The sequence below is a fragment of the Oncorhynchus kisutch genome, linkage group LG1 (genome assembly GCF_002021735.2).
Source record: "Oncorhynchus kisutch isolate 150728-3 linkage group LG1, Okis_V2, whole genome shotgun sequence".
Classification (NCBI taxonomy): Eukaryota; Metazoa; Chordata; class Actinopteri; order Salmoniformes; family Salmonidae; genus Oncorhynchus; species Oncorhynchus kisutch.
Genome location: NC_034174.2, coordinates 24,329,383 through 24,350,036, shown reverse-complemented (window position 1 = coordinate 24,350,036; position 20,654 = coordinate 24,329,383). Strand labels below are relative to the sequence as shown.

The 20,654-nt window shown below is 47.2% G+C and overlaps 2 protein-coding genes across 2 annotated transcripts in view; one reads left to right on the top strand and one right to left on the bottom strand.

Moving 5' to 3' along the window:
- slc25a26 (solute carrier family 25 member 26) overlaps window positions 1-4,549 on the top strand; it is an 80,044-nt gene extending 75,495 nt beyond the window's left edge. The window contains exons 11-12 of the transcript XR_002256183.2: window positions 1,945-3,469; window positions 3,802-4,549. The gene's annotated coding sequence lies outside the window, so the exon portion shown is untranslated. The remainder of the gene's footprint in view (window positions 1-1,944; window positions 3,470-3,801) is intronic.
- The window catches only part of LOC109897067 (leucine-rich repeats and immunoglobulin-like domains protein 1), a 47,159-nt gene that overhangs the window by 6,686 nt on the left and 19,819 nt on the right, over window positions 1-20,654 (bottom strand). The window contains exons 4-12 of the mRNA XM_020491592.2: window positions 12,258-12,395; window positions 11,988-12,131; window positions 10,686-10,829; window positions 10,261-10,404; window positions 8,826-8,969; window positions 4,592-4,672; window positions 2,448-2,519; window positions 1,951-2,022; window positions 1,592-1,755 (exon numbers count right to left, since the gene is read on the bottom strand). Coding sequence (XP_020347181.2) covers window positions 1,592-1,755; window positions 1,951-2,022; window positions 2,448-2,519; window positions 4,592-4,672; window positions 8,826-8,969; window positions 10,261-10,404; window positions 10,686-10,829; window positions 11,988-12,131; window positions 12,258-12,395 — 1,103 coding nt within the window. The remainder of the gene's footprint in view (window positions 1-1,591; window positions 1,756-1,950; window positions 2,023-2,447; window positions 2,520-4,591; window positions 4,673-8,825; window positions 8,970-10,260; window positions 10,405-10,685; window positions 10,830-11,987; window positions 12,132-12,257; window positions 12,396-20,654) is intronic.

Genomic DNA, 20,654 nt, shown 5'->3' with positions numbered 1-20,654 from the left:
CTTTGCGACCTTTTGCCACATTTCAGGCTTCAAACATAAAGATATGAACCTGTATTATTTTGTGAAGAATCAACAACAAGTGGGACACAATCATGAAGTGGAAAGACATTTATTGGATATTTTAAACTTTTTTAACAAATCAAAAACTGAAAAATTGGGCGTGCAAAATTATTCAGCCCCTTTACTTTCAGTGCAGCAAACTCTATCCAGAAGTTCAGTGAGGATCTCTGAATGATCCAATGTTGACCTAAATGACTAATGATGATAAATACAATCCACCTGTGTGTAATCAAGTCTCCGTATAAATGCACCTGCACTGTGATAGTCTCAGAGGTCCGTTAAAAGCGCAGAGAGCATCATGAAGAACAAGGAACACACCAGGCAGGTCCGAGATACTGTTGTGAAGAAGTTTAAAGCTGGATTTGGATACAAAAAGATTTCCCAAGCTTTAAACATCCCAAGGAGCACTGTGCAAGCGATAATATTGAAATGGAAGGAGTATCAGACCACTGCAAATCTACCAAGACCTGGCCGTCCCTCTAAACTTTCAGCTCATACAAGGAGAAGACTGATCAGAGATGCAGCCAAGAGGCCCATGATCACTCTGGATGAACTGCAGAGATCTACAGCTGAGGTGGGAGACTCTGTCCATAGGACAACAATCAGTCGTATATTGCATGGATGGAAGAGTGGCAAGAAGAAAGCCTTTTTGGCAACAATGCAAAACGTTATGTTTGGCGTAAAAGCAACACAGCTCATCACCCTGAACACATCATCCCCACTGTCAAACATGGTGGTGGCAGCATCATGGTTTGGGCCTGCTTTTCTTCAGCAGGGACAGGGAAGATGGTTAAAATTGATGGGAAGATGGATGGAGCCAAATACAGGACCATTCTGGAAGAAAACCTGATGGAGTCTGCAAAAGACCTGAGACTGGGACGGAGATTTGTCTTCCAACAAGACAATGATCCAAAACATAAAGCAAAATCTACAATGGAATGGTTCAAAAATAAACATATCCAGGTGTTAGAATGGCCAAGTCAATGTCCAGACCTGAATCCAATCGAGAATCTGTGGAAAGAACTGAAAACTGCTGTTCACAAATGCTCTCCATCCAACCTCACTGAGCTCGAGCTGTTTTGCAAGGAGGAATGGGAAAAAAATTCGGTCTCTCGATGTGCAAAACTGATAGAGACATACACCAGCAAAAGGTGGCGCTACAAAGTATTAACTTAAGGGGGCTGAATAATTTTGCACGCCCAATTATTCCGTTTTTGATTTGTTAAAAAAGTTTGAAATATCCAATAAATGTCGTTCCACTTCATGATTGTGTCCCACTTGTTGTTGATTCTTCACAAAAAAATACTGTTTTATATCTTTATGTTTGAAGCCTGAAATGTGGCAAAAGGTCGCAAAGTTCAAGGGGGCCGAATACTTTCGCAAGGCACTGTACATCAAAAAAATTGAAAAAAATAATAATAATAATCGCGCACACAGTAAACAAGCAAGAGCTGGAATGTAAAACACCATCTGGTCTTAGCTGCTGGCTGCACGGTCTGACAGAAAGCCCTAATACACACGCATTACTCACCACAGACAAAGCTCTCTGGCGGGGCCTGGAAGATGCTGGCACCCTTCAGGGTTTCAGGATGGGCACAGATAGCCTCTATGCCCGTCTGTAGCCCCCGGGTCAACAGCCACTCAGGGAACCAGTGGAGCTGACAGTCACACAGGAACCTGTCACTCTGGATGAGCCTGGGGGGGGGGGGGGGGGGGGCTGTTAGGACTGAACAGTTTGTCATTCTCCTTTAAAGACTTGCTTTGATCTGAAAGAATGAACTGCAGCAGTATTGTGTAGCCATATCATAACTTTGTGAAGACAATCACAGTTTCCAGAGACTAAGTGTGAGGAATGTGTATGTGTGTGTGTTTTCATCATTGCAGACTCACAGGTTCCTGAGGCTCCTCATCTTGCTGAAGGCCTCTGGCTGAATAGAGCGGATGGCATTCTCTCCCAGATTCCTGTTGAGGCATTAAACAGAGGGCCACCCATCAGCACTGACATAAATGGGACACAGGAACACACACAGCGGTGTCACGGCCAGCAAGGGCTTACTTTAAGCAAGGTGGAAAGACTCCGGCGTTTAAGACCAATGTCACTTTTCAGCTTTTCAAAATCACTTTTTTCCTAACGGTCAGTCTGTGAAAGAGCTTATATAAATTCAATTTATTGTACCAAACTGACCATATGCTCAATCACTTTTCTCCCCTGCACCAGGGAAAAAGACCAAAGTGTAAGCTGCCTCTAACGAGAGGGAAGCAGCTTGCCCCACAAACTGCCTGTCTTTTCCTTTAACAAAGACGCTATTTCATTTCTAACAGCCCTCTTAGGCAGCTACTTTTGGCAGCCGCACTTGGGGGCGTGCAGTGCATTGTGGGATACTCACAGGTGCTCCAGGGCCTCCAGGCCTAAGAAGGCTTTTTTGGCCACCGACTTGATCTTGTTCCCAAACAGAGTTCTGCAATTTCCAAACATGAAGGGCGCCGATAAACGTGAGAGAAAGAGAGAGAGAAAGTGAGAAAGTGAAAGAGAGGAGGAAGGGGTAAGGGAGGAGAAGAGGGGGAGAAATGCACAATTAGTGGGGTTGAATCTGATAAGACCAGAAGATTGAGGTATTGGAAATCCGAACTGTGTGGAGATTAGGAGGGTGAGGGACTCGGGGCCCTGGCTCTCCTGGCCCCGCTCTTCAAAGACCACTTTTATCTTTATTAGTATTTAATAGCGATGACAGGGTGGGGCTGAGCCAGGGGGAGGCACATGAAAAGCAGGTTGTCTCACTGAGGGACAACACAGCTTGTAGAGTAATAAAAGTAGCCTTGTCAAGGCGGGTTCAAGCAAGGAACAAGCAGCTCTGGGGGTCTAATCCCAGCCGCTCTTCAAAAGACACCTCTACCCTCCCTCCTTCCGTCCGTCCCTCCCTCCCTCCCTCCCTCCCTCCATCCTTCCTTCCTTCCTCTCCCTTCTCTCTGCCTTCCTTCCCAGGAGGAGCGGATGGACACAGTTGGCTGGTTTAGAGTTAAGACCCCTGGATCAGAACCTTTCAATCCTGTCACGCCTTCTCCACTCTCCCCTTCTATATGGACCCACTGAAAATCTACACAGTGCAATGTGAATACAAACCATGTTTCAAACCCCACTGGGCGTGCATCTGTTTGGGGGAGATTAGCTAACACTAAGATGTATGTTGATAAGAGGTATTGCGTTCTATAAGAAAGACTGTGTTTAGGGGCCCCCAGGCAGACGACTGGTCATGGACAGAACCGGTCAGCTCCTGACAGAGATGTCACTCACTACTGACCCCACATCAGCCAGAGGTCTATGTTTCCAGACTACAGAGGGAGACGGGCTGCACAGCAGGCTTCATCACAGACAACCACTACTCACTAAGTTACTGCACTTCCATCCAAAGTATGTAGCATATTTAAATCAATATTTAAAAAAAAATCTTATTCCCAGCATCACATCTAGCAGTCTGCATTGCCTTTCATTCCAATCACATTGTCTTCATGGAGTGTTCACATTTAGGAAAAAATTAAATACTTTAATGTTGTAACAAACATTTCTACACACAATATATTAATGTATTTTTCCACCTCAAAAGAGCAATCAGAAAATAGTTTGTTTTTGTGGCCACTTGTGAGAGCACAAGTTAACTCAGAGCATTCTCCCTTCACAATCTGGGACACAAAGCGTGTGGAGGACACTTTAATGTCCCGCCCCTCTCTCTCTGTTTTTCCCAGGGCTGGGGAGTGATGTTTTCCGGCGGGATGGAAGGATTGTGCCAGCGCTGGGCCAATTTCACCCTCTTTCAGTCCCTAACAGGCAGGAAGGCATGGCCGTGGAGCAGAGAGAGAGTAGCAGGGCTAGAGACCGACAGAGCTGCTGAGGCTCATATCCTGCAGGCTGATAGAAAAGCCCTTTGAATAGGCTAGCACTCACAGGGAACAGCCTTGGTTGGACACCATCTTTTATCCCAGGATTGTTTAGGGCCCACTATGTTCATTGTGCGATGGTTCAAATCAAATCAATAGTTATACGAGAGATCACAAAAAATTGACATCGTTTAACCGTCAAGGCAGTTCAATTCCCACCAACAGACACTCTGAACTTGGACACAATTGTAGTTGAGAGTCTGGTAAACCAAATGAAAACCAGATTCATGCTTGTTTCAAGTCTGTTGCCGTTAAAATATGAATGCTTCATGAAAAAGCCTAATAAAACTTGGAGCAACTTTTAGAGTCATCTCTCAGTGTTACACTTCCAAATGACGTGTGAGGCCCAGAGGTAAGGGAGAGATGGAGCTGGTCCTGTCTGAAGCCAGGTCTGGGAGAACTAGATATAGGCTATAGGTAGGCAATACTCGTCAGAGGAAACTATTGGATTGCAATGGAAAACCCTTCATGCTGGACTGAAGACCTGCAGACAATCAACCAGTGGCAGGGCAGCCAGCTTGAAGGGACCGGTTCTGGGGAGAGGGGGATGGTGGAAAGGCGGGGGTGGGGGGTGAGAGAAGGAGGGGGGGATACTCACAGCTTGTTGAGGCTGTCCAGTCCAGAGAAGGCCCCATTGGTGTCCTCTATTGTGCCTGAGATGTCGTTATGGTCCAGCTCCCTGTGGAGAGAGAGAAGGGATAAGAGAGATAGAGGAGCGGAGCAGAACTGGCTGCCAGAGTTGGAGCACTGTGTAGCCTTGGCAGAGATGGGGCTGGTAGTCACGGGTTACCCCTCTACCCATCCTGCACCTGGTCCAAAGAGCAAGCCTCTCTGCTGATCTGCTCTGCCAGCCAAGCACATTCTTTCCTTTGTGAGGAGGAGAGGGGTGAAGGCACACAACCCAACACAGGGATACACATGTATAATTCATAACAGCATGGAGGGGTTGGCGGGCACACAATGTCTTTGGATTCAGACAGTCAGTGGGCATGGCCTGGTCTGGCCCGGCAGTGTGGTGGCAGGTATGTCAGTCCCACCACATGTCAAGCCAGAATAAGACTCAATAAAATCTAAAATTTCCCTTGGAGTCTGCCAGGAAGTTTCTAAACACATGTTGAATGCAGTGGAGCCTGCTGAGGGGAGGACGGCTCATAATAATGGCAGGAACAGCGCTAACGGAATGGCATTAAACATGGAAACCGTTTGCTTGTTACCATTCCACTGACTCCGCTCCAGCCATCACCACAAGCCAGTCCTCCCAAATTAAGGTACCACCAACCTGTGGTTGAATGCAATTAATTAGCTTTTCTGACACTACTAACTCAGGGGGTTTTCTACATTAAAATGCAGCTTAGGTGGTGGGCGCAGAGGAAACCTTGTGCTTTTTTAAGGCAGATTTCCTGCAATTCTACACATTTTGCCATGAGGCTAAGAGAGAAATGTGCAGTTTCAAAGCAAAGTTCCTGCTCTTCTATATTTTGCTATGACTTATGCTATCGGAGTGACTCAAACATTGAAATATTTTTTACATACTTTATATTAACTTTAAACTGAAAACCTTTTCCCATCCTGAACCCCACCCCCCAGAAAAGGTTTCACGAAAAAAACACTTTGGCAGCCCACCAAAGACTTTTCTATGCAGAGAAAACCCTGTAACTGCTGAAGTCATCTGGGCAAAGGAAACATTTGAATAATAATTCCCCTACCCCCTTCAGTCCTTCCCTCACCCCCTTTTGGTTACTTTGCCTCCATGGCCGGACTCAGCTGCCAATTCCCTATTCTTTCTGGCTGGCTGAGTGTGAATGGCCGTTGCCTTGTTAATGTCGGCAGTGGCTGCCCAATTAAACCTGCCTCAGCTCCCTTACAGCCTGGGCCCGCTCCTACCCAGCGCTTCACTGATTAGATTAGACCTGCCTCAGCTCCCTTACAGCCTGGGCCCGCACCTACCCAGCGCTTCACTGATTAGATTAGACCTGCCTCAGCTCCCTTACAGCCTGGGCCCGCTCCTACCCAGCGCTTCACTGATTAGATTAGACCTGCCTCAGCTCCCTTACAGCCTGGGCCCGCACCTACCCAGCGCTTCACTGATTAGATTAGACCTGCCTCAGCTCCCTTACAGCCTGGGCCCGCTCCTACCCAGCGCTTCACTGATTAGATTAGACCTGCCTCAGCTCCCTTACAGCCTGGGCCCGCTCCTACCCAGCGCTTCACTGATTAGATTAGACCTGCCTCAGCTCCCTTACAGCCTGGGCCCGCTCCTACCCAGCGCTTCACTGATTAGATTAGACCTGCCTCAACTCCCTTACAGCCTGGGCCCGCTCCTACCCAGCGCTTCACTGATTAGATTAGACCTGCCTCAGCTCCCTTACAGCCTGGGCCCGCTCCTACCCAGCGCTTCACTGATTAGATTAGACCTGCCTCAGCTCCCTTACAGCATGGGCCCGCACCTACCCAGCGCTTCACTGATTAGATTAGACCTGCCTCAGCTCCCTTACAGCCTGGGCCCGCTCCTACCCAGCGCTTCACTGATTAGATTAGACCTGCCTCAGCTCCCTTACAGCCTGGGCCCGCACCTACCCAGCGCTTCACTGATTAGATTAGACCTGCCTCAGCTCCCTTACAGCCTGGGCCCGCTCCTACCCAGCGCTTCACTGATTAGATTAGACCTGCCTCAGCTCCCTTACAGCCTGGGCCCGCTCCTACCCAGCGCTTCACTGATTAGATTAGACCTGCCTCAGCTCCCTTACAGCCTGGGCCCGCTCCTACCCAGCGCTTCACTGATTAGATTAGACCTGCCTCAGCTCCCTTACAGCCTGGGCCCGCACCTACCCAGCGCTTCACTGATTAGATTAGACCTGCCTCAGCTCCCTTACAGCCTGGGCCCGCTCCTACCCAGCGCTTCACTGATTAGATTAGACCTGCCTCAGCTCCCTTACAGCCTGGGCCCGCTCCTACCCAGCGCTTCACTGATTAGATTAGACCTGCCTCAGCTCCCTTACAGCCTGGGCCCGCACCTACCCAGCGCTTCACTGATTAGATTAGACCTGCCTCAGCTCCCTTACAGCCTGGGCCCGCTCCTACCCAGCGCTTCACTGATTAGATTAGACCTGCCTCAGCTCCCTTACAGCCTGGGCCCGCTCCTACCCAGCGCTTCACTGATTAGATTAGACCTGCCTCAACTCCCTTACAGCCTGGGCCCGCTCCTACCCAGCGCTTCACTGATTAGATTAGACCTGCCTCAGCTCCCTTACAGCCTGGGCCCGCTCCTACCCAGCGCTTCACTGATTAGATTAGACCTGCCTCAGCTCCCTTACAGCCTGGGCCCGCACCTACCCAGCGCTTCACTGATTAGATTAGACCTGCCTCAGCTCCCTTACAGCCTGGGCCCGCTCCTACCCAGCGCTTCACTGATTAGATTAGACCTGCCTCAGCTCCCTTACAGCCTGAACCCCCTCCTCTCTCTCTCCTCCCCCCAGCCCAACGCTCCCCCTGTGCCAGCAGAGAAAGGCCTGTATACGCCTTGGCTTGTCACCCCCCTGTGAGAAAGGCCTGTATACGCCTTGGCTTGTCACCCCCCTGTGAGAAAGGCCTGTATACGCCTTGGCTTGTCACCCCCCTGTGAGAAAGGCCTGGATACGCCTTGGCTTGTCACCCCCCTGTGAGAAAGGCCTGGATACGACTTGGCTTGTCACCCCCCTGTGAGAAAGGCCTGGATACGCCTTGGCTTGTCACCCCCTGTGAGAAAGGCCTGGATACGCCTTGGCTTGTCACCCCCTTGTGAGAAAGGCCTGTATACGCCTTGGCTTGTCACCCCCCTGTGAGAAAGGCCTGGATACGCCTTGGCTTCTCACCCCCCTGTGAGAAAGGCCTCGTCTCCAAAGCAAAGGTCTGACTCTTTTCTCTGGCTCTCTGGGAAGATCCTGGGTCAAAAAGACATTAGCAGAAGGACCCACACCCCAGCCTCCCTCTTCCTTCCTGTTCAAGGTGCATGCATAAGGGTGTGGGGGCAGAGAAGTCTACCATACTGCTTTCACTGCTCCGTTTAAAAAGGCAAAGAATCTACAGGGAGGCAGAGGACAGGGAACACGTGCATCCAAAATCAATGGGAATCAACGACCAAAAATAGGGAAGATGAGAACAGATGCACCAGAATAAAAGTTCTCACAGAATGAAAACATGAAAGGTGACACATGCACACCTCAAACAGATACACGTGAATATGCAGGAAAGCAATGGTCTGAAAAGTAAACAGCTAACTCCATGTTGTAAATGGCCCCAGAGAGGCTTAATAAAGCCATAGTGTATATTGAATCCACATGAATAAACTGAATTGTTCTTAAAAGGCCAAGTGCAGTCAAAATTCTGTTTTCCATCATTTTGTACAACAACTGATGAAACTAAGACTGTAAAAGTGTGAAAACATTTGATCAGTGTTATTTCCTGATAGTTGCTGGTTTAAAATACAAATCTACACAGGAGCTTCTAAATCAGCAGGTTTGCATGGGTGGGAGTTTAGGCTTTCCATGGTAAATTGGTTAATAGACAAAGAGTTCCAAACCTCTCTGCCAATAATAGCTAGTATTCAATATTCCCCTCCCCATTCAGACCACTTCCAGACAGTCTTAGCTAAATTCTTGCTTGAGATATATATTTTTTGCTAAAGGCAAAAAAGGTACAGTAAGTTACTTAACTGTTAACCAGAAATGGTTTGATATTGAAATAAAACGGCTGTATTGGACCTTTAAACTAGTAACAGGATGAGTCTACAGTGTGGAACCATAGTTGTGTGTGCTCTAGGTGTGTGTGCTCTAGGTGCGTTCAGGAGGACTTACAGGAGGCGCACGGCCTTGAGGCCTCTGAAGGCCCCCTCAGTGATGTGACTGATGGAGTTGTGCCCCAGACGAAGGGTGTGGAGGTCCCCCAGCACCGCCAGACTACCCTCGTCCAGACGACTCAGGTTGTTATAGGACAGACTCCTACAGGAGGAAATGAAAAATAAATACATGCGGTGTCAGGCATGGACCAGAAGGACAAGGATGGCACAGCACTAAGGTAACCTAACCTACCTGAAACGTCATTATTCTCTATTTTATATGGCCTTATTCAATGTCTTCTTGCCTTTGGATAGATGCTGTATTTTTCCACAGTGGCGTTGGCTCAATATCTGTTCATCCACAGCAGTTTCCTATCATGCTTGATAAGGAGTCAAGACACAAACCATTTACAAATTGTGTAAATTTCCAGTTGGACAAATGGACACTTCTCTGATGTCTTTCCTAGAGTTACGGTCTTGTTTAAGTAGGTACACTGTGCGTCAGTGGTGATAAATATGTCTTGCTTATCAGCACACATGGTCAAATGGTCTGTTGTGTGAGTGTCTGGGCTGTGCCTCTCTGAAGGGGTCTAGTGTGGTCATGTGTGGCTACTGGCTAGTCTCTGTGATGCCCCGTCAGGCAGGCTGCCGTCTCATCTGGAATGTAATAACAGGCAGGTCAGAAAGACAGCCACTCTTCTACACCTGGGAGCTAAACGAGCCACTATCCCACTGATATCACAGCCACCATGGATACACTAATACAAATCATAGAAACCCGAGTTGCAACACAGATACAGAGCAAACTGTCTCTCTCACGCACAGTACCCAGACACAGGAGCCTGACAGGCAGCCGTGTCGTTAGCGACGCCTGAGCAGAACTGAGCTCTACATTAGTGTAAACAGAGTCTCTCTCCTTCACTAGACGGGGAGATCCCACTGCAATTACCACAGTATCCCTACCAACCGAGGGTTGTACGCCCTCTACCAACCTGACAGAGATGTGAATACACACTCTTGCATGGGCTTAAGTACTGTCAATCTTACCGCTCATTATGGGATAAACAGGCTTATAGTGAGAGGAGCGTGTGGTATTGAGCGTTAAGTGAGTCATGTAGCTGTCGTGAAGGTACGGGGAGGGGCGGAGCAGAGAACAGATTCACGGTTATGTTTGAAGTTGGAGGCATGGGTAAGACTTTGGGGTCCATATCTGGGGGCTGAATAGGGGATTCATATTTTTGTTTGTTTCTCAGGGGTTGGGGATGAGGCAGGAATTGGTGCTCTATTTACAAGGGTTGGGAGGGTTTTGTTGCTTTGGTTTACAGGGGTTGGGAGGGTTTTGTTGCTTTGGTTTACAGGGGTTGGGAGGGTTTTGGTGCTTTGGTTTACAGGGGTTGGGAGGGTTTTGGTGCTTTGGCTTACAGGGGTTGGGAGGTTTCTGATGTGCTACTCACAGTTCTCGTAGCCTCTGGCAGAACCTCCAGCCATCTGGGTTGATGTGGGAGATGGAGTTGTAGCTGAGGAAGAGCTGCAGAAGAGAAGACAGGCCATACATGGAGCCACTGTTCACCTCCCTCAGGCTGTTATAGTCCAGGTGACTGCAGGGGAGGAGGTCACAGACAGGTTCAGGCTAGGCATCATGGGTAATGTAGTTCGGTATGACAGGAGATTGGACATTACAGGTAGTCCAATTGTGGTTCATAGTTTAGCTCAATGTTAATGGACAATTATAGAGCATAGAGTTGCTTGTGAAACAATTGTTAAGAGCGGAAAGTAATACGAGCGGAGTAGGAGAAAGTGATCCTAACAACAGTTGTTGAGGACAGCCAGTCCCCATGGCCAGACAGGGAGTTGGGAGCGGTATGTTTCTGTAACTCACAGCACTTTCATCTTGGCCAGGCCCCAGAAGGCTCCGTCGGTGAGCTTACTGATGTTGTTCCTCTGCAGCTTGAGGACCTCCAGATTGGCCAGGCCCTGGAAGGTCAGCCCCTCCACCTGCCTCACACGGTTCCTGTTCAGCTCACTGGAGGACAACACAACCCATCAAGGAGTTAGAGAGAGATGCAATGATGATGAGAGATAGAGATGAGAGGAAGAAGTATGGTCCTACAGGAAAAACCTGTAAAGTAATACATTAACACACATCTTAGCAGCACCGTTCAGCCCCACAAAAACATAAGAGGCCGTACACGGTGGTATCTAGGTTTGGGTTACAGAACAGGGTCCAGTTCTGACCTGGGCATCGCACCACGTGATCAAACAGTCATGAATCATGCTAGGGTTAACTAAAGGATCCATCTCGTCCACTACATTCAAACAGCACTGGATTGCAGCCACACATGGCTTGAAGGGCAGGGCATCTGCATTCACTTCTGAAACCGAGGAGGCCACTTCTGTCTGGAGCATACTGTATACAGCTAACCGCTCAGTGTCATCTCAGGGACGAGATAAAAAGACAAATTCCCCCCCCCCCCCCCCCCGAGATAAAAAAACAAACATTGCCTTCTGTATCAGAAGAGTTCTCTGATAGCTTCGTACCAGTGAATCTGTGCCCCTGGCGTGTGAGGTTTAACATCACAGCCCAGGAGCATAGCTGAACAATAAAACATCCACACACAGCGTCTTTGTGTGTCCTCAATGTTGCCACAAGCATCCACAGATACAGTGTCACCGGGACCACCTGTTAAACAATACCCACCTGGGGAAACTGGGAGGGCTGTGAAGAGAAGGGAGCCCTGTCTACAATGGAGGAGAGTATCATTGCATGCGTCTTTACTCCCCAGAGTGGGAGTGCTGAGGTAAGGATGGGTCTGCACTAGCCCCATGCTGCAGGGGAGGGGGGAAACAATGACAGAGAGCATGGCTCAGAGGACAGAGGCCATAACTCAGCCATGGTATTGGTCTGATGTTTACGAATGCTGCTACACTCTCCTCAATAAATGGGACGGTGTCAGAGGAGTCAGCCTCTTTAGGTTTTGTCTAACTTCCCAAAGTTATTTTCCCTCTAACGTCGGTGGGGTCATGGACTATGGGTACTATACACTGTCTTTATCTGGCCACAGGTCAATGGTTGTTTCTCTAACGATGGTTGAGGATGGCTAGGAGGTGAGTAGAGAGACTTAAAAAACATGTGCCTAAGTGAGCTGAGAGGTGTCTGGAAGTGGTATGAAACAGTACTCACAGTTGGGTCAGCTTGGGGAGCTGGAAGCTTTTGACAGGGACCTGGGAGATGCGGTTCCGACTCAGTCTGAGAACCTGCAGGGACGAAGAGAGCTGGTCCAGAGCACCGGCCTCCAGGAGATGGATCTTGTTGTTGCTCAGGTACCTGGAAGACAGCATATCACACTGTCATGGATCCAAGACATACATTGATAACATTGGTACAACATTTACAATTAGATGACAAATGTAGGAAAAATGTTTGACATAAGAAGAAAAGGGATGATCTTACAGGTCTTTGATCTGGAGGCCTGCGGGAAAACCTTGACCTCTGACTTCTGTGATGTCATTACTGCTCAGGTCCAGTGTTTCCACGGAGACCAGGTCTCTTATCCGCCTTCCATCGATGGCACGGATCTTATTATTGTGTCTGAAAATAAACAACCACAACCGCTGTTAGAAAACTTCAGGGGCAAAGATGAAGGAAAACCTGAGGAGAGAAACAGGAGAAGAACACAGCTCCTAGTCTTTAGATGCTTGTTTAAGAAGGAGCAGTAAAGCAAACACACTTCTTTTCCAAACCTACTCAGGAACATAGAGTACAGTGCCAAATATCACTGCTTCAGGAGCATGTCCACCAGACATGACGCTTGGCATTCAGGCCAAAGAGTTCAATCTTGATTTAATCAAACCAGATAATCTTGGTCACCTCCCTGACCAAGGCCCTTCTCCCCCGATTGCTCAGTTTGGCTGGGCGGCCAGCTCTAGGAAGAGTCTTGATGGTTCCAAACTTCTTCCATTTAAGAATGATGGAGGCCACTGTGTTCTTGGGGACCTTCAATGTTGCAGAAATGTTTTGGTACCCTTCTCCAGATCTGTGCCTCGACACAATCCTGTCTCGGAGCTCTACAGACAATTTCTTCGACCTCATGGCTTGGTTTTGCTCTGACATGTCACTGTCAACTGTGTGACCTTATATAGACAGGTGTGTTCCTTTCCAAATCATGTCTAATCAATTACATTTACCACAGGTGGAGTCCAATCAAGTTGTAGAAACATCTCAAGGATGATCAATGGAAACAGGATGCACCCGAGCTCAATTTCAAGTCTCATAGCAAAGGGTCTGAATACTTTTGTAAATAAGTGTTGTTTTTTTATATTTATTTCTTATAAATTTGCAGTCTAAAACCCTGTTTTCGCTTTGTTATTATGGGCTATTTTTGTGAATATTGATGAGGAACAAAATTAATTTAATCCATTTTAGAATAAGGCTGTAATGTAACAAAATGTGGAAAACGTCAACAGGTCTGAATACTTTTTGAATGCACTGTATTTACCCCCCCAAAATGAACCGCTAATTAGCTGCTAATGTTGCTATCAAAGAACTACAAATGTCATGATGATCTGCATGAGACTGCCGAATCGAGGCAAAGGTAAGAATCCCCGGAATAACCATCTAATGTTAGCTAAATGTAGTAATGAATAAATTGACAATTCTGAATTGTCTTGTGCAAGTTTTAAATTGACACAACACCTGTTAGCAAAGGTGTCTGCTAGATATGATGTGCACGAGCTTGCAGGGATTTGACATTTTACATGTCTACTTCGATGCTAATTATCATTTTTGAATCAGAGTAAATTGAGCTGAATATATTTATAAGTCACCTTGTCTGAGAGAGATTGACATGGTTATCGAAACATCCCGCCAGGGTAGGTCTACATGAAACACAGCCCTACGACACCGCCACTGTGGGACTCTATTGGTGATCATTGTAACAGACTACTTCCAAATCAAATGGAGAACGACTTGGCTAGATGAAAGGACTTACATTGTCTAACTCTGACCCCCCTGACAGTCCAGTTAACCATGGCGTAAGAGGCCTCAGAAAGACATTTTTACAAAGCACATTTTGATTTTGGCCTGCTCTCTGCAGGAATGGTGGGTCACAGTCTCTCTCCACATCTGTGATTTATTTTGGTGTTGGCTGGGAGAGATCCACTTCAGGGCTGCAGCCTGACAGACGGATGGACAGAGCTGCACAGGAATCTCAGTCACTTCCCTGTTTACCTTTACCCAGCACAGGGCCAACACACACACGCATAGACACCCACAGACGTATAGAGGCCTAGACATACACAAACACGTGCACAGACAGATACAAACAGACAAATCCACACTGACCGGACACAGAACCAGACTTCCTTTTGGTTGACCAAATGTCTGTCAGTGCGGCAGTCTGTACGTGTGTGTGTGTGTGTGTGCGCGCGCGTGTGTATGTGTGGGGAGAGCTAGTGAAGGCCAGTGTTATCCGAGCAGGGATGAAAGCCATACAGCCATGGTTGCACTTCCCTGACACTCCGGCTAGCGTTACAAAACACTTACCCTGCCCCCACTGGACATTTATCCTTGTTACAGTTGTAAATATGTATATTTGTTATTACTGTTTCATTCATGTCTCACTCCCCCTGCTGCTCCCCCTATGGACATCCTACCCCCCCAAGTCTCTTCACTAATTGAAGATATGACATTTGGTTTCAAATCAAGTCCATGAGTAAAACAAAGTCAACACAAGGAACCTAATTTAGAGTCGACTCCCAGCCTGAAACAGTGTTTGGTAAAATCCTATTTTTTTCCTTTGGTATCTCCAGACAGGTGTTTCACCAGTCAAACTGCAGCAAAACAAGGTCACCCCCTCCCCCCACACACACAGATGGTCAAATAAGACTCTGTAGGGCATTTACTCTGGGCCATGGGGGGGGGGGGGGGGGGGGGGGGGGGGGGGGGTCTCCCACTGCAGCCCAGAGCCCACCTGAATAAACAGTGGTGTAAAGAGTAAAGGATGAGCCTCAGCCCAGGCCCTGCCCCTCTCCCCTCCCTCCTGACCCTACAGGAAGCTCCTGGGGAGCAGCAGCAGAGAGGAGGGAGACTGTCTGACAGGGGGAGAACTCAAGCTCTACTGATCAGGGAGGGAGGGAGGGGATGAGGAGGGATAGGGACTTAGGGGTCAACAGCTGCTAACCCTTGCTGGGAAAAACTAGGCAGAGTTGTCTGAAACAGGAGGGAGAGGCTCTCTCTCACTGTCTCTCAGATGCTGACCACAACAGTTGAGCTCTCCCTCTCTTCTCCCTCTTCTTCCTAGTCCAGTTCCTCATTCTCTCGCTCCTCTTCCCCATCCTCCCACGGCCAGAATAGTCCAGCTGTGTGACAACCAGAGGAGGCGTGAGGCGAGAGGTGGTGGCGGGGTAGGGTGGATGCAGACAATAGGTTCATTTATAAAGCGCTGGTTTTCCCCCCTCTTTACATTTTGAGTCCTTTAGCAGACACTCCAGTTGTTATCCAGAACAACTTACAGAAGTGAGTGTGTACATTTTCATACTGGTCCCCCATGGCAATCGAACACACAATCCTGGCGTTGCAAGCCACATACTCTACCAACTGAGACACACGGGATCTTTGACGCTGGGGGTACATTCAACAGATCTTCATTCCAAATTTCATCATCCCATTTAGCCATTTGATTTTCCTACAGTCAGTTTTGACACCTTGATGTTGAGGGTTGATAATAAAACGAGTTAACACTACTGCCCAGGTTAAAGAACAGTTATTTTAAATCATATCGGCCCATTAACCATCATGTGATTTTCATGGAGTTGTTTTGACACCTCTTTGATGTGGGAAGGGTGGATGCCTGACAATGGAAAAGTCTCACTCTCCCCTGGCCCATGTGATTCTATTGGGGTTTGGTGGCCTGCAGTGACATTGGAGCATGGGAGCCCTGCTACATTCTGGGAGAGCAGGATGACAGGTGCATTATGGGAGTGTGCTAGCCCCAAGGTGGGAGCTGATCTGACTGACTGATCTGAGAGCAGTGATTAATCCAAACCAAAGCCCAGACTAGCTGGTTTGGGCCGCTTTGATTGGCTTATCAGCCTGATGAACTCCACAAGTGAGAGGATCAAAAAGATCCGCAGGGTGTGTGGGATAGAGAACGATTGAGAGAGAACGAGAGAAAACAAGAGTCTGGTCTGGCACCATGCTTCAATGTCACCATACGCTGCCTCAGAAACAACAGTCTGTTGGAGGAGAGGCCCAGGGAGTAGACAGCACAGGCCAGGGAATGGTGACAGACGACCCTCTGTTCTAACACCCTCTCTCTCCCCCTCCCGCTCTCCCTGCAGCTACAGTCTCACACAGCACCGGCAGAGGAATTCAGACTGCACTGCTCCAGTACTCCCCCCATGTGTCAGTAACGGTGATGTCATCCTGATCCAGCCCACCTCCCGGTCACCTTTTTACAGTAAGCCCTGTGAGTGACAGCTCCAGCTGCAGGTTCAAATGCTTTCAGCTGTGCAGCTTTGGAAAGATATGCATCTTCCCATCATGCATTGAGCTTCCCGTAGCAACAGGCTTAGAATCAGGCCAAAAAAAGAAGCCAGTAGAGCTCCACACAGCCTGCTGAACTAGCGTTCATTTCAAACACCTAACTATAAACCTTGGATTTACAGTGACCTAGAATCAGGCAGACTACTGTTCGAGGCAATGAAAACACTCAAAATCAACCTCCAACATGTCCTAATGTTGGACATGGAGTTTCAGACATTGTCATAAGTTAATCAGATGACTGAGTTAGTGAGCACAGTACACAGCCCTATTTGAGGGTCTGATGGGTGACAGGGAGAGGCAGGGATGACTATTACAAGACTGAAAGTGATACATGGTGATGGTGCATTTTACAGGAGCCTCCTGTGTACCGTTACTACCACAGAAGTGACAGAATGAAAGTGGGTGTTAGAGGTGTAATGCAAACACACAGACGTTAACTGTTGAGACCGAGCCGAAGGGCTTTCTCTTGTTTCAGGATGAGTGAGAAGCTAGTGGGGATGTGCATCTTTCCATTTCAAGACGATTCGATGCATGGGCTCCGATACAGGAACGATACGTTTTAGTTTGAGTACGATTCATTAGAGAATATTTGTAGCCATTTTTAAAAAATATATATCTTTTTTATTTTATCTTTATTTAACCAGGTAGGCAAGTTGAGAACAAGTTCTCATTTACATTTGCGACCTGGCCAAGATAAAGCAAAGCAGTTTGACACATACAACAGAGTTACACATGGAGTAAAACAAACATACAGTCAATAATACAGTAGAAAAATAAGTCTATATACAATGTGAGCAAATGAGGTGAGATAAGGGAGGTAAAGGCAAAACAAGGCCATGGTGGCGAAGTAAATACAATATAGCAAGTAAAACACTGGAATGTTTGATGTGCAGTGGAAGAATGTGCAAAGTAGAGAGAAATAATAGGGTGCAAAGGAGCAAAATAAATAAATACAGTAGGGGGAGAGGTAGTTGTTTGGGCTAAAATATAGATGGGCTATGTTCAGGTGCAGTAATATGTGAGCTGCTCTGACAGCTGGTGCTTAAAGCTAGTGAGGGAGATAGATGTTTCCAGTTTCAGAGACGTTTGTAGTTCGTTCCAGTCATTGGCAGCAGAGAACTGGAAGGAGAGGCGGCCAAAGGAAGAATTGGTGTTGGGGGTGACCAGAGAGATATACCTGCTGGAGCGCATGCTACAGGTGGGTGCTGCTATGGTGACCAGCGAGCTGCGATAAGGGGGGACTTTACCTAGCAGGGTCTTGTAGATGACCTGGAGCCAGTGGGTTTGGCGACGAGTATGAAGCGAGGGCCAGCCAACGAGAACGTACAGGTCGCAGTGGTGGGTAGCATATGGCGCTTTGGTGACAAAACGGATGGCACTGTGATAGACTGCATTTATTGAGTAAGGCATTGGAGGCTATTTTGTAAGTGACATCGCCAAAGTCGAGGATCGGTAGGATGGTCAGTTGGACCTTGGATCTTCAGTAGACACAATACGTTACAAGATAAATAATTATTTTACATTATGAGGCTTACTGTAGACCCCCAGAACAGGGTTTGTTTGTAAATAGCACAACTGGAGAAATTGGGAGCATAAGAGTCCAGCTGTGTATTGACAGGGGTGCTGTTTTATATTGAGTTAAGTGTTTTTTTTGCTTCAGGGACGTGCAACTAGTTTTCCTTCTCCTGTAACTACTCCCCAGGTTATTCTTGTGAATGAGAACGTGTTCTCAGTAAACGTACCTGGTAAAATAAGGGTTCAATTAAAAAAATACAAAAGTGGAATTATGTTTTTAGAAATGAATTAAAAATGAAAAGCTAAAATGTCTTGAGTCAATAAATATTCAACCCCTTTGTTATGGTAAGCCTAAATAAGTTCAGGAGTAAAAATGTGCTTAACAAGTCATATAACAACTTACAATTATCTGTAAGGTCCCTCAGTCGAGTAGTGAATTTCAAGTCCACATTCAACCACAAAGACCAAGGAGGTTTCCCAACGCCTCAAAGACAGGTACCTTTTGATAGCTTAAACAAAATAAAAAGCAGACATTGAATATCCCTTTGAGCATGTTGAATTTATATTAATTACACTTTGGATGGTGTATCAATACACCCAGTCACTACAGGCGTCCTTCCTATCATGACAGAGTTTGAAGAATTTTTTAAAGAATAATGTGCCAATATTGGGTAGACTTACCCAGAAAGATTCACAGCTGTAATTGCTGCCAAAAGTGATTCTAACTTGTATTGACTCAGGGGTGTGAATACTTTTCGGTTATAAGAAATGATAGATACATTTCGTAAAAATATTTAGGTAAATTAGATATCTGTATTTCATTTTCAATAGATGTGCAAACCATTCTAAAAACACATTTTCCCTTTGCCATTATGGGGTATTGTGTGTAAATAGGTGAGAAGAAACTAACATTGAATCCATTTTGATTTCAGGCTGTATCACAATAAGTCGAGGGGTAAAAATACTTCTAGCATTTGAATGCTGAAGGTGCCACGCAGATGTACATAATCAAGAACAAGCAGTCTACCTTGCATTTCTCAGCATGTGAAGCTGGGCACAGTAGGCTATTTCACTAGGCTTCTGATATTCCCTGGGGTTGTTCGGCATGCAAAATGACTTGTCGATCAATGTCTGTCAAAACCATTACATGCTTAGTTTGACACTGAAGGAGAGGGCGCGTCAGTTGTCACAAAGGAATACATTTTCTGACTGATGCACGCTACATTTTAATGGGTTTGGCGTCCGCAGACCGATGCTCTCGTATCTTAAACATTTGAATCAGACTGATTTGAATCGTTACATCCCTAGAAACTAGAATGTTCTGTAGCCACCATGACGGGTGAACTGTTGGAGGCTGGAAAACAACAAAGACTGACTTACTCTGTAGGCCAGGCAAGCAGGACAGTGTCACAATTGTGTGTCTGTCGAGGGTCAGCCACTGGGCTCACAGCTGTGACACACACACACAGCGGCTCTTCCAAAATAGGGCAATAAATCTCCTGTGAGATGCCAGCACAGGCAGTCCCCCTCCAGGCAGAGTTTCACAAACTGTAACCAGGATAGAACTCTGGAGCACTAGTCTCAGTGCTCAGCACAGTCAATGCTTCACATCCATGAAAGAGAGGCAATCAATGTACACTACATGACCAACAGTAAGTGTGAGCTTCGTCCCCTCTTTGCGGCTATAACAGCCTCCACTTTTCTAGGAAGGCTTTCCACTAGATGTTGGAACATTGCTGTGGTGACTTGCTTCCATTCAGCCACAAGAGCATTAGTGAGGTCGGGCACTGATGTTGGGCGAATAGGCTTGGCTCAGAGTCGGCGTTCCAATTCATCCCAAATGTGTTTGAGGGGGTTGAGGTCAGGGCTCTGAGCAGGCCAGTCAAGTTCTTCCACACCGATCTCGACAAACCTTTTCTGCATGGACCTCCCTTTGTGCACGGGGGAATTGTCATGCTGAAACAGGAAAGGGCCTTGCTGTTGCCACAAATGTGGAAGTGCTGAATTGTCTAGAATGTCATTGTATGCTGTAGTGTTAAGATTCCCCTTCACTGGAACTAAGGGGCCTAGCCCAAACCATGAAAAACAGCCCCAGACTATTATTCCTCCTCTACCAAACTTTACAGTTGGCACTATGCATTCAGGCAGGTAGCATTCTCCTGGCTACCACCAAACCCAGACTTGTCAGTTAGACTGCCAGATGGTGAAGCGATTCAGCACTCCAGAGAACTGGTTTCCACTGCTCCAGATTCCAATGGCGGCAAGCTTTACACCAGTCCAGCCGTCGCTTGGCATTTCGCATGGTGATCTTAGGCTTGTGTGCGGCCGCTCGGCCATGGAAACCCATTTCATGAAGCTCCCGATGAACAGTTCCTGTGTTGACGTTGCTTCCAGAGGCAGTTTGGAACTCTATAATGAGTGTTGCAGCCGAGGACAGATGATTTCTACATGCTGCGCATTTCAGCACTCGACGGTCCCGTTCTGTGAGCTTGTGTGGCCTACCACTTTGCGGCTGAGCCGTTGTTGCTCCTAGACCTTTCCACTTCACAATAACAGCACTGACAGTTGACCAGGGCAGCTCTAGCAGGGCAAAAATCCTATGACAGTGCCAAGTTGAAAGTCACAGAGCTCTTCAGTAAGACCATTCTACTGCCAATGTTTGTCTACGGAGATTGCGGTGTGGTCAATTTTATACACCGGTCAGCAACGACTGTGGCTGAAATAGCCAAATCCACTAATTTGAAGGGATGTCCACATCCTTTCGTATATATAGTGCATATCTGACATACT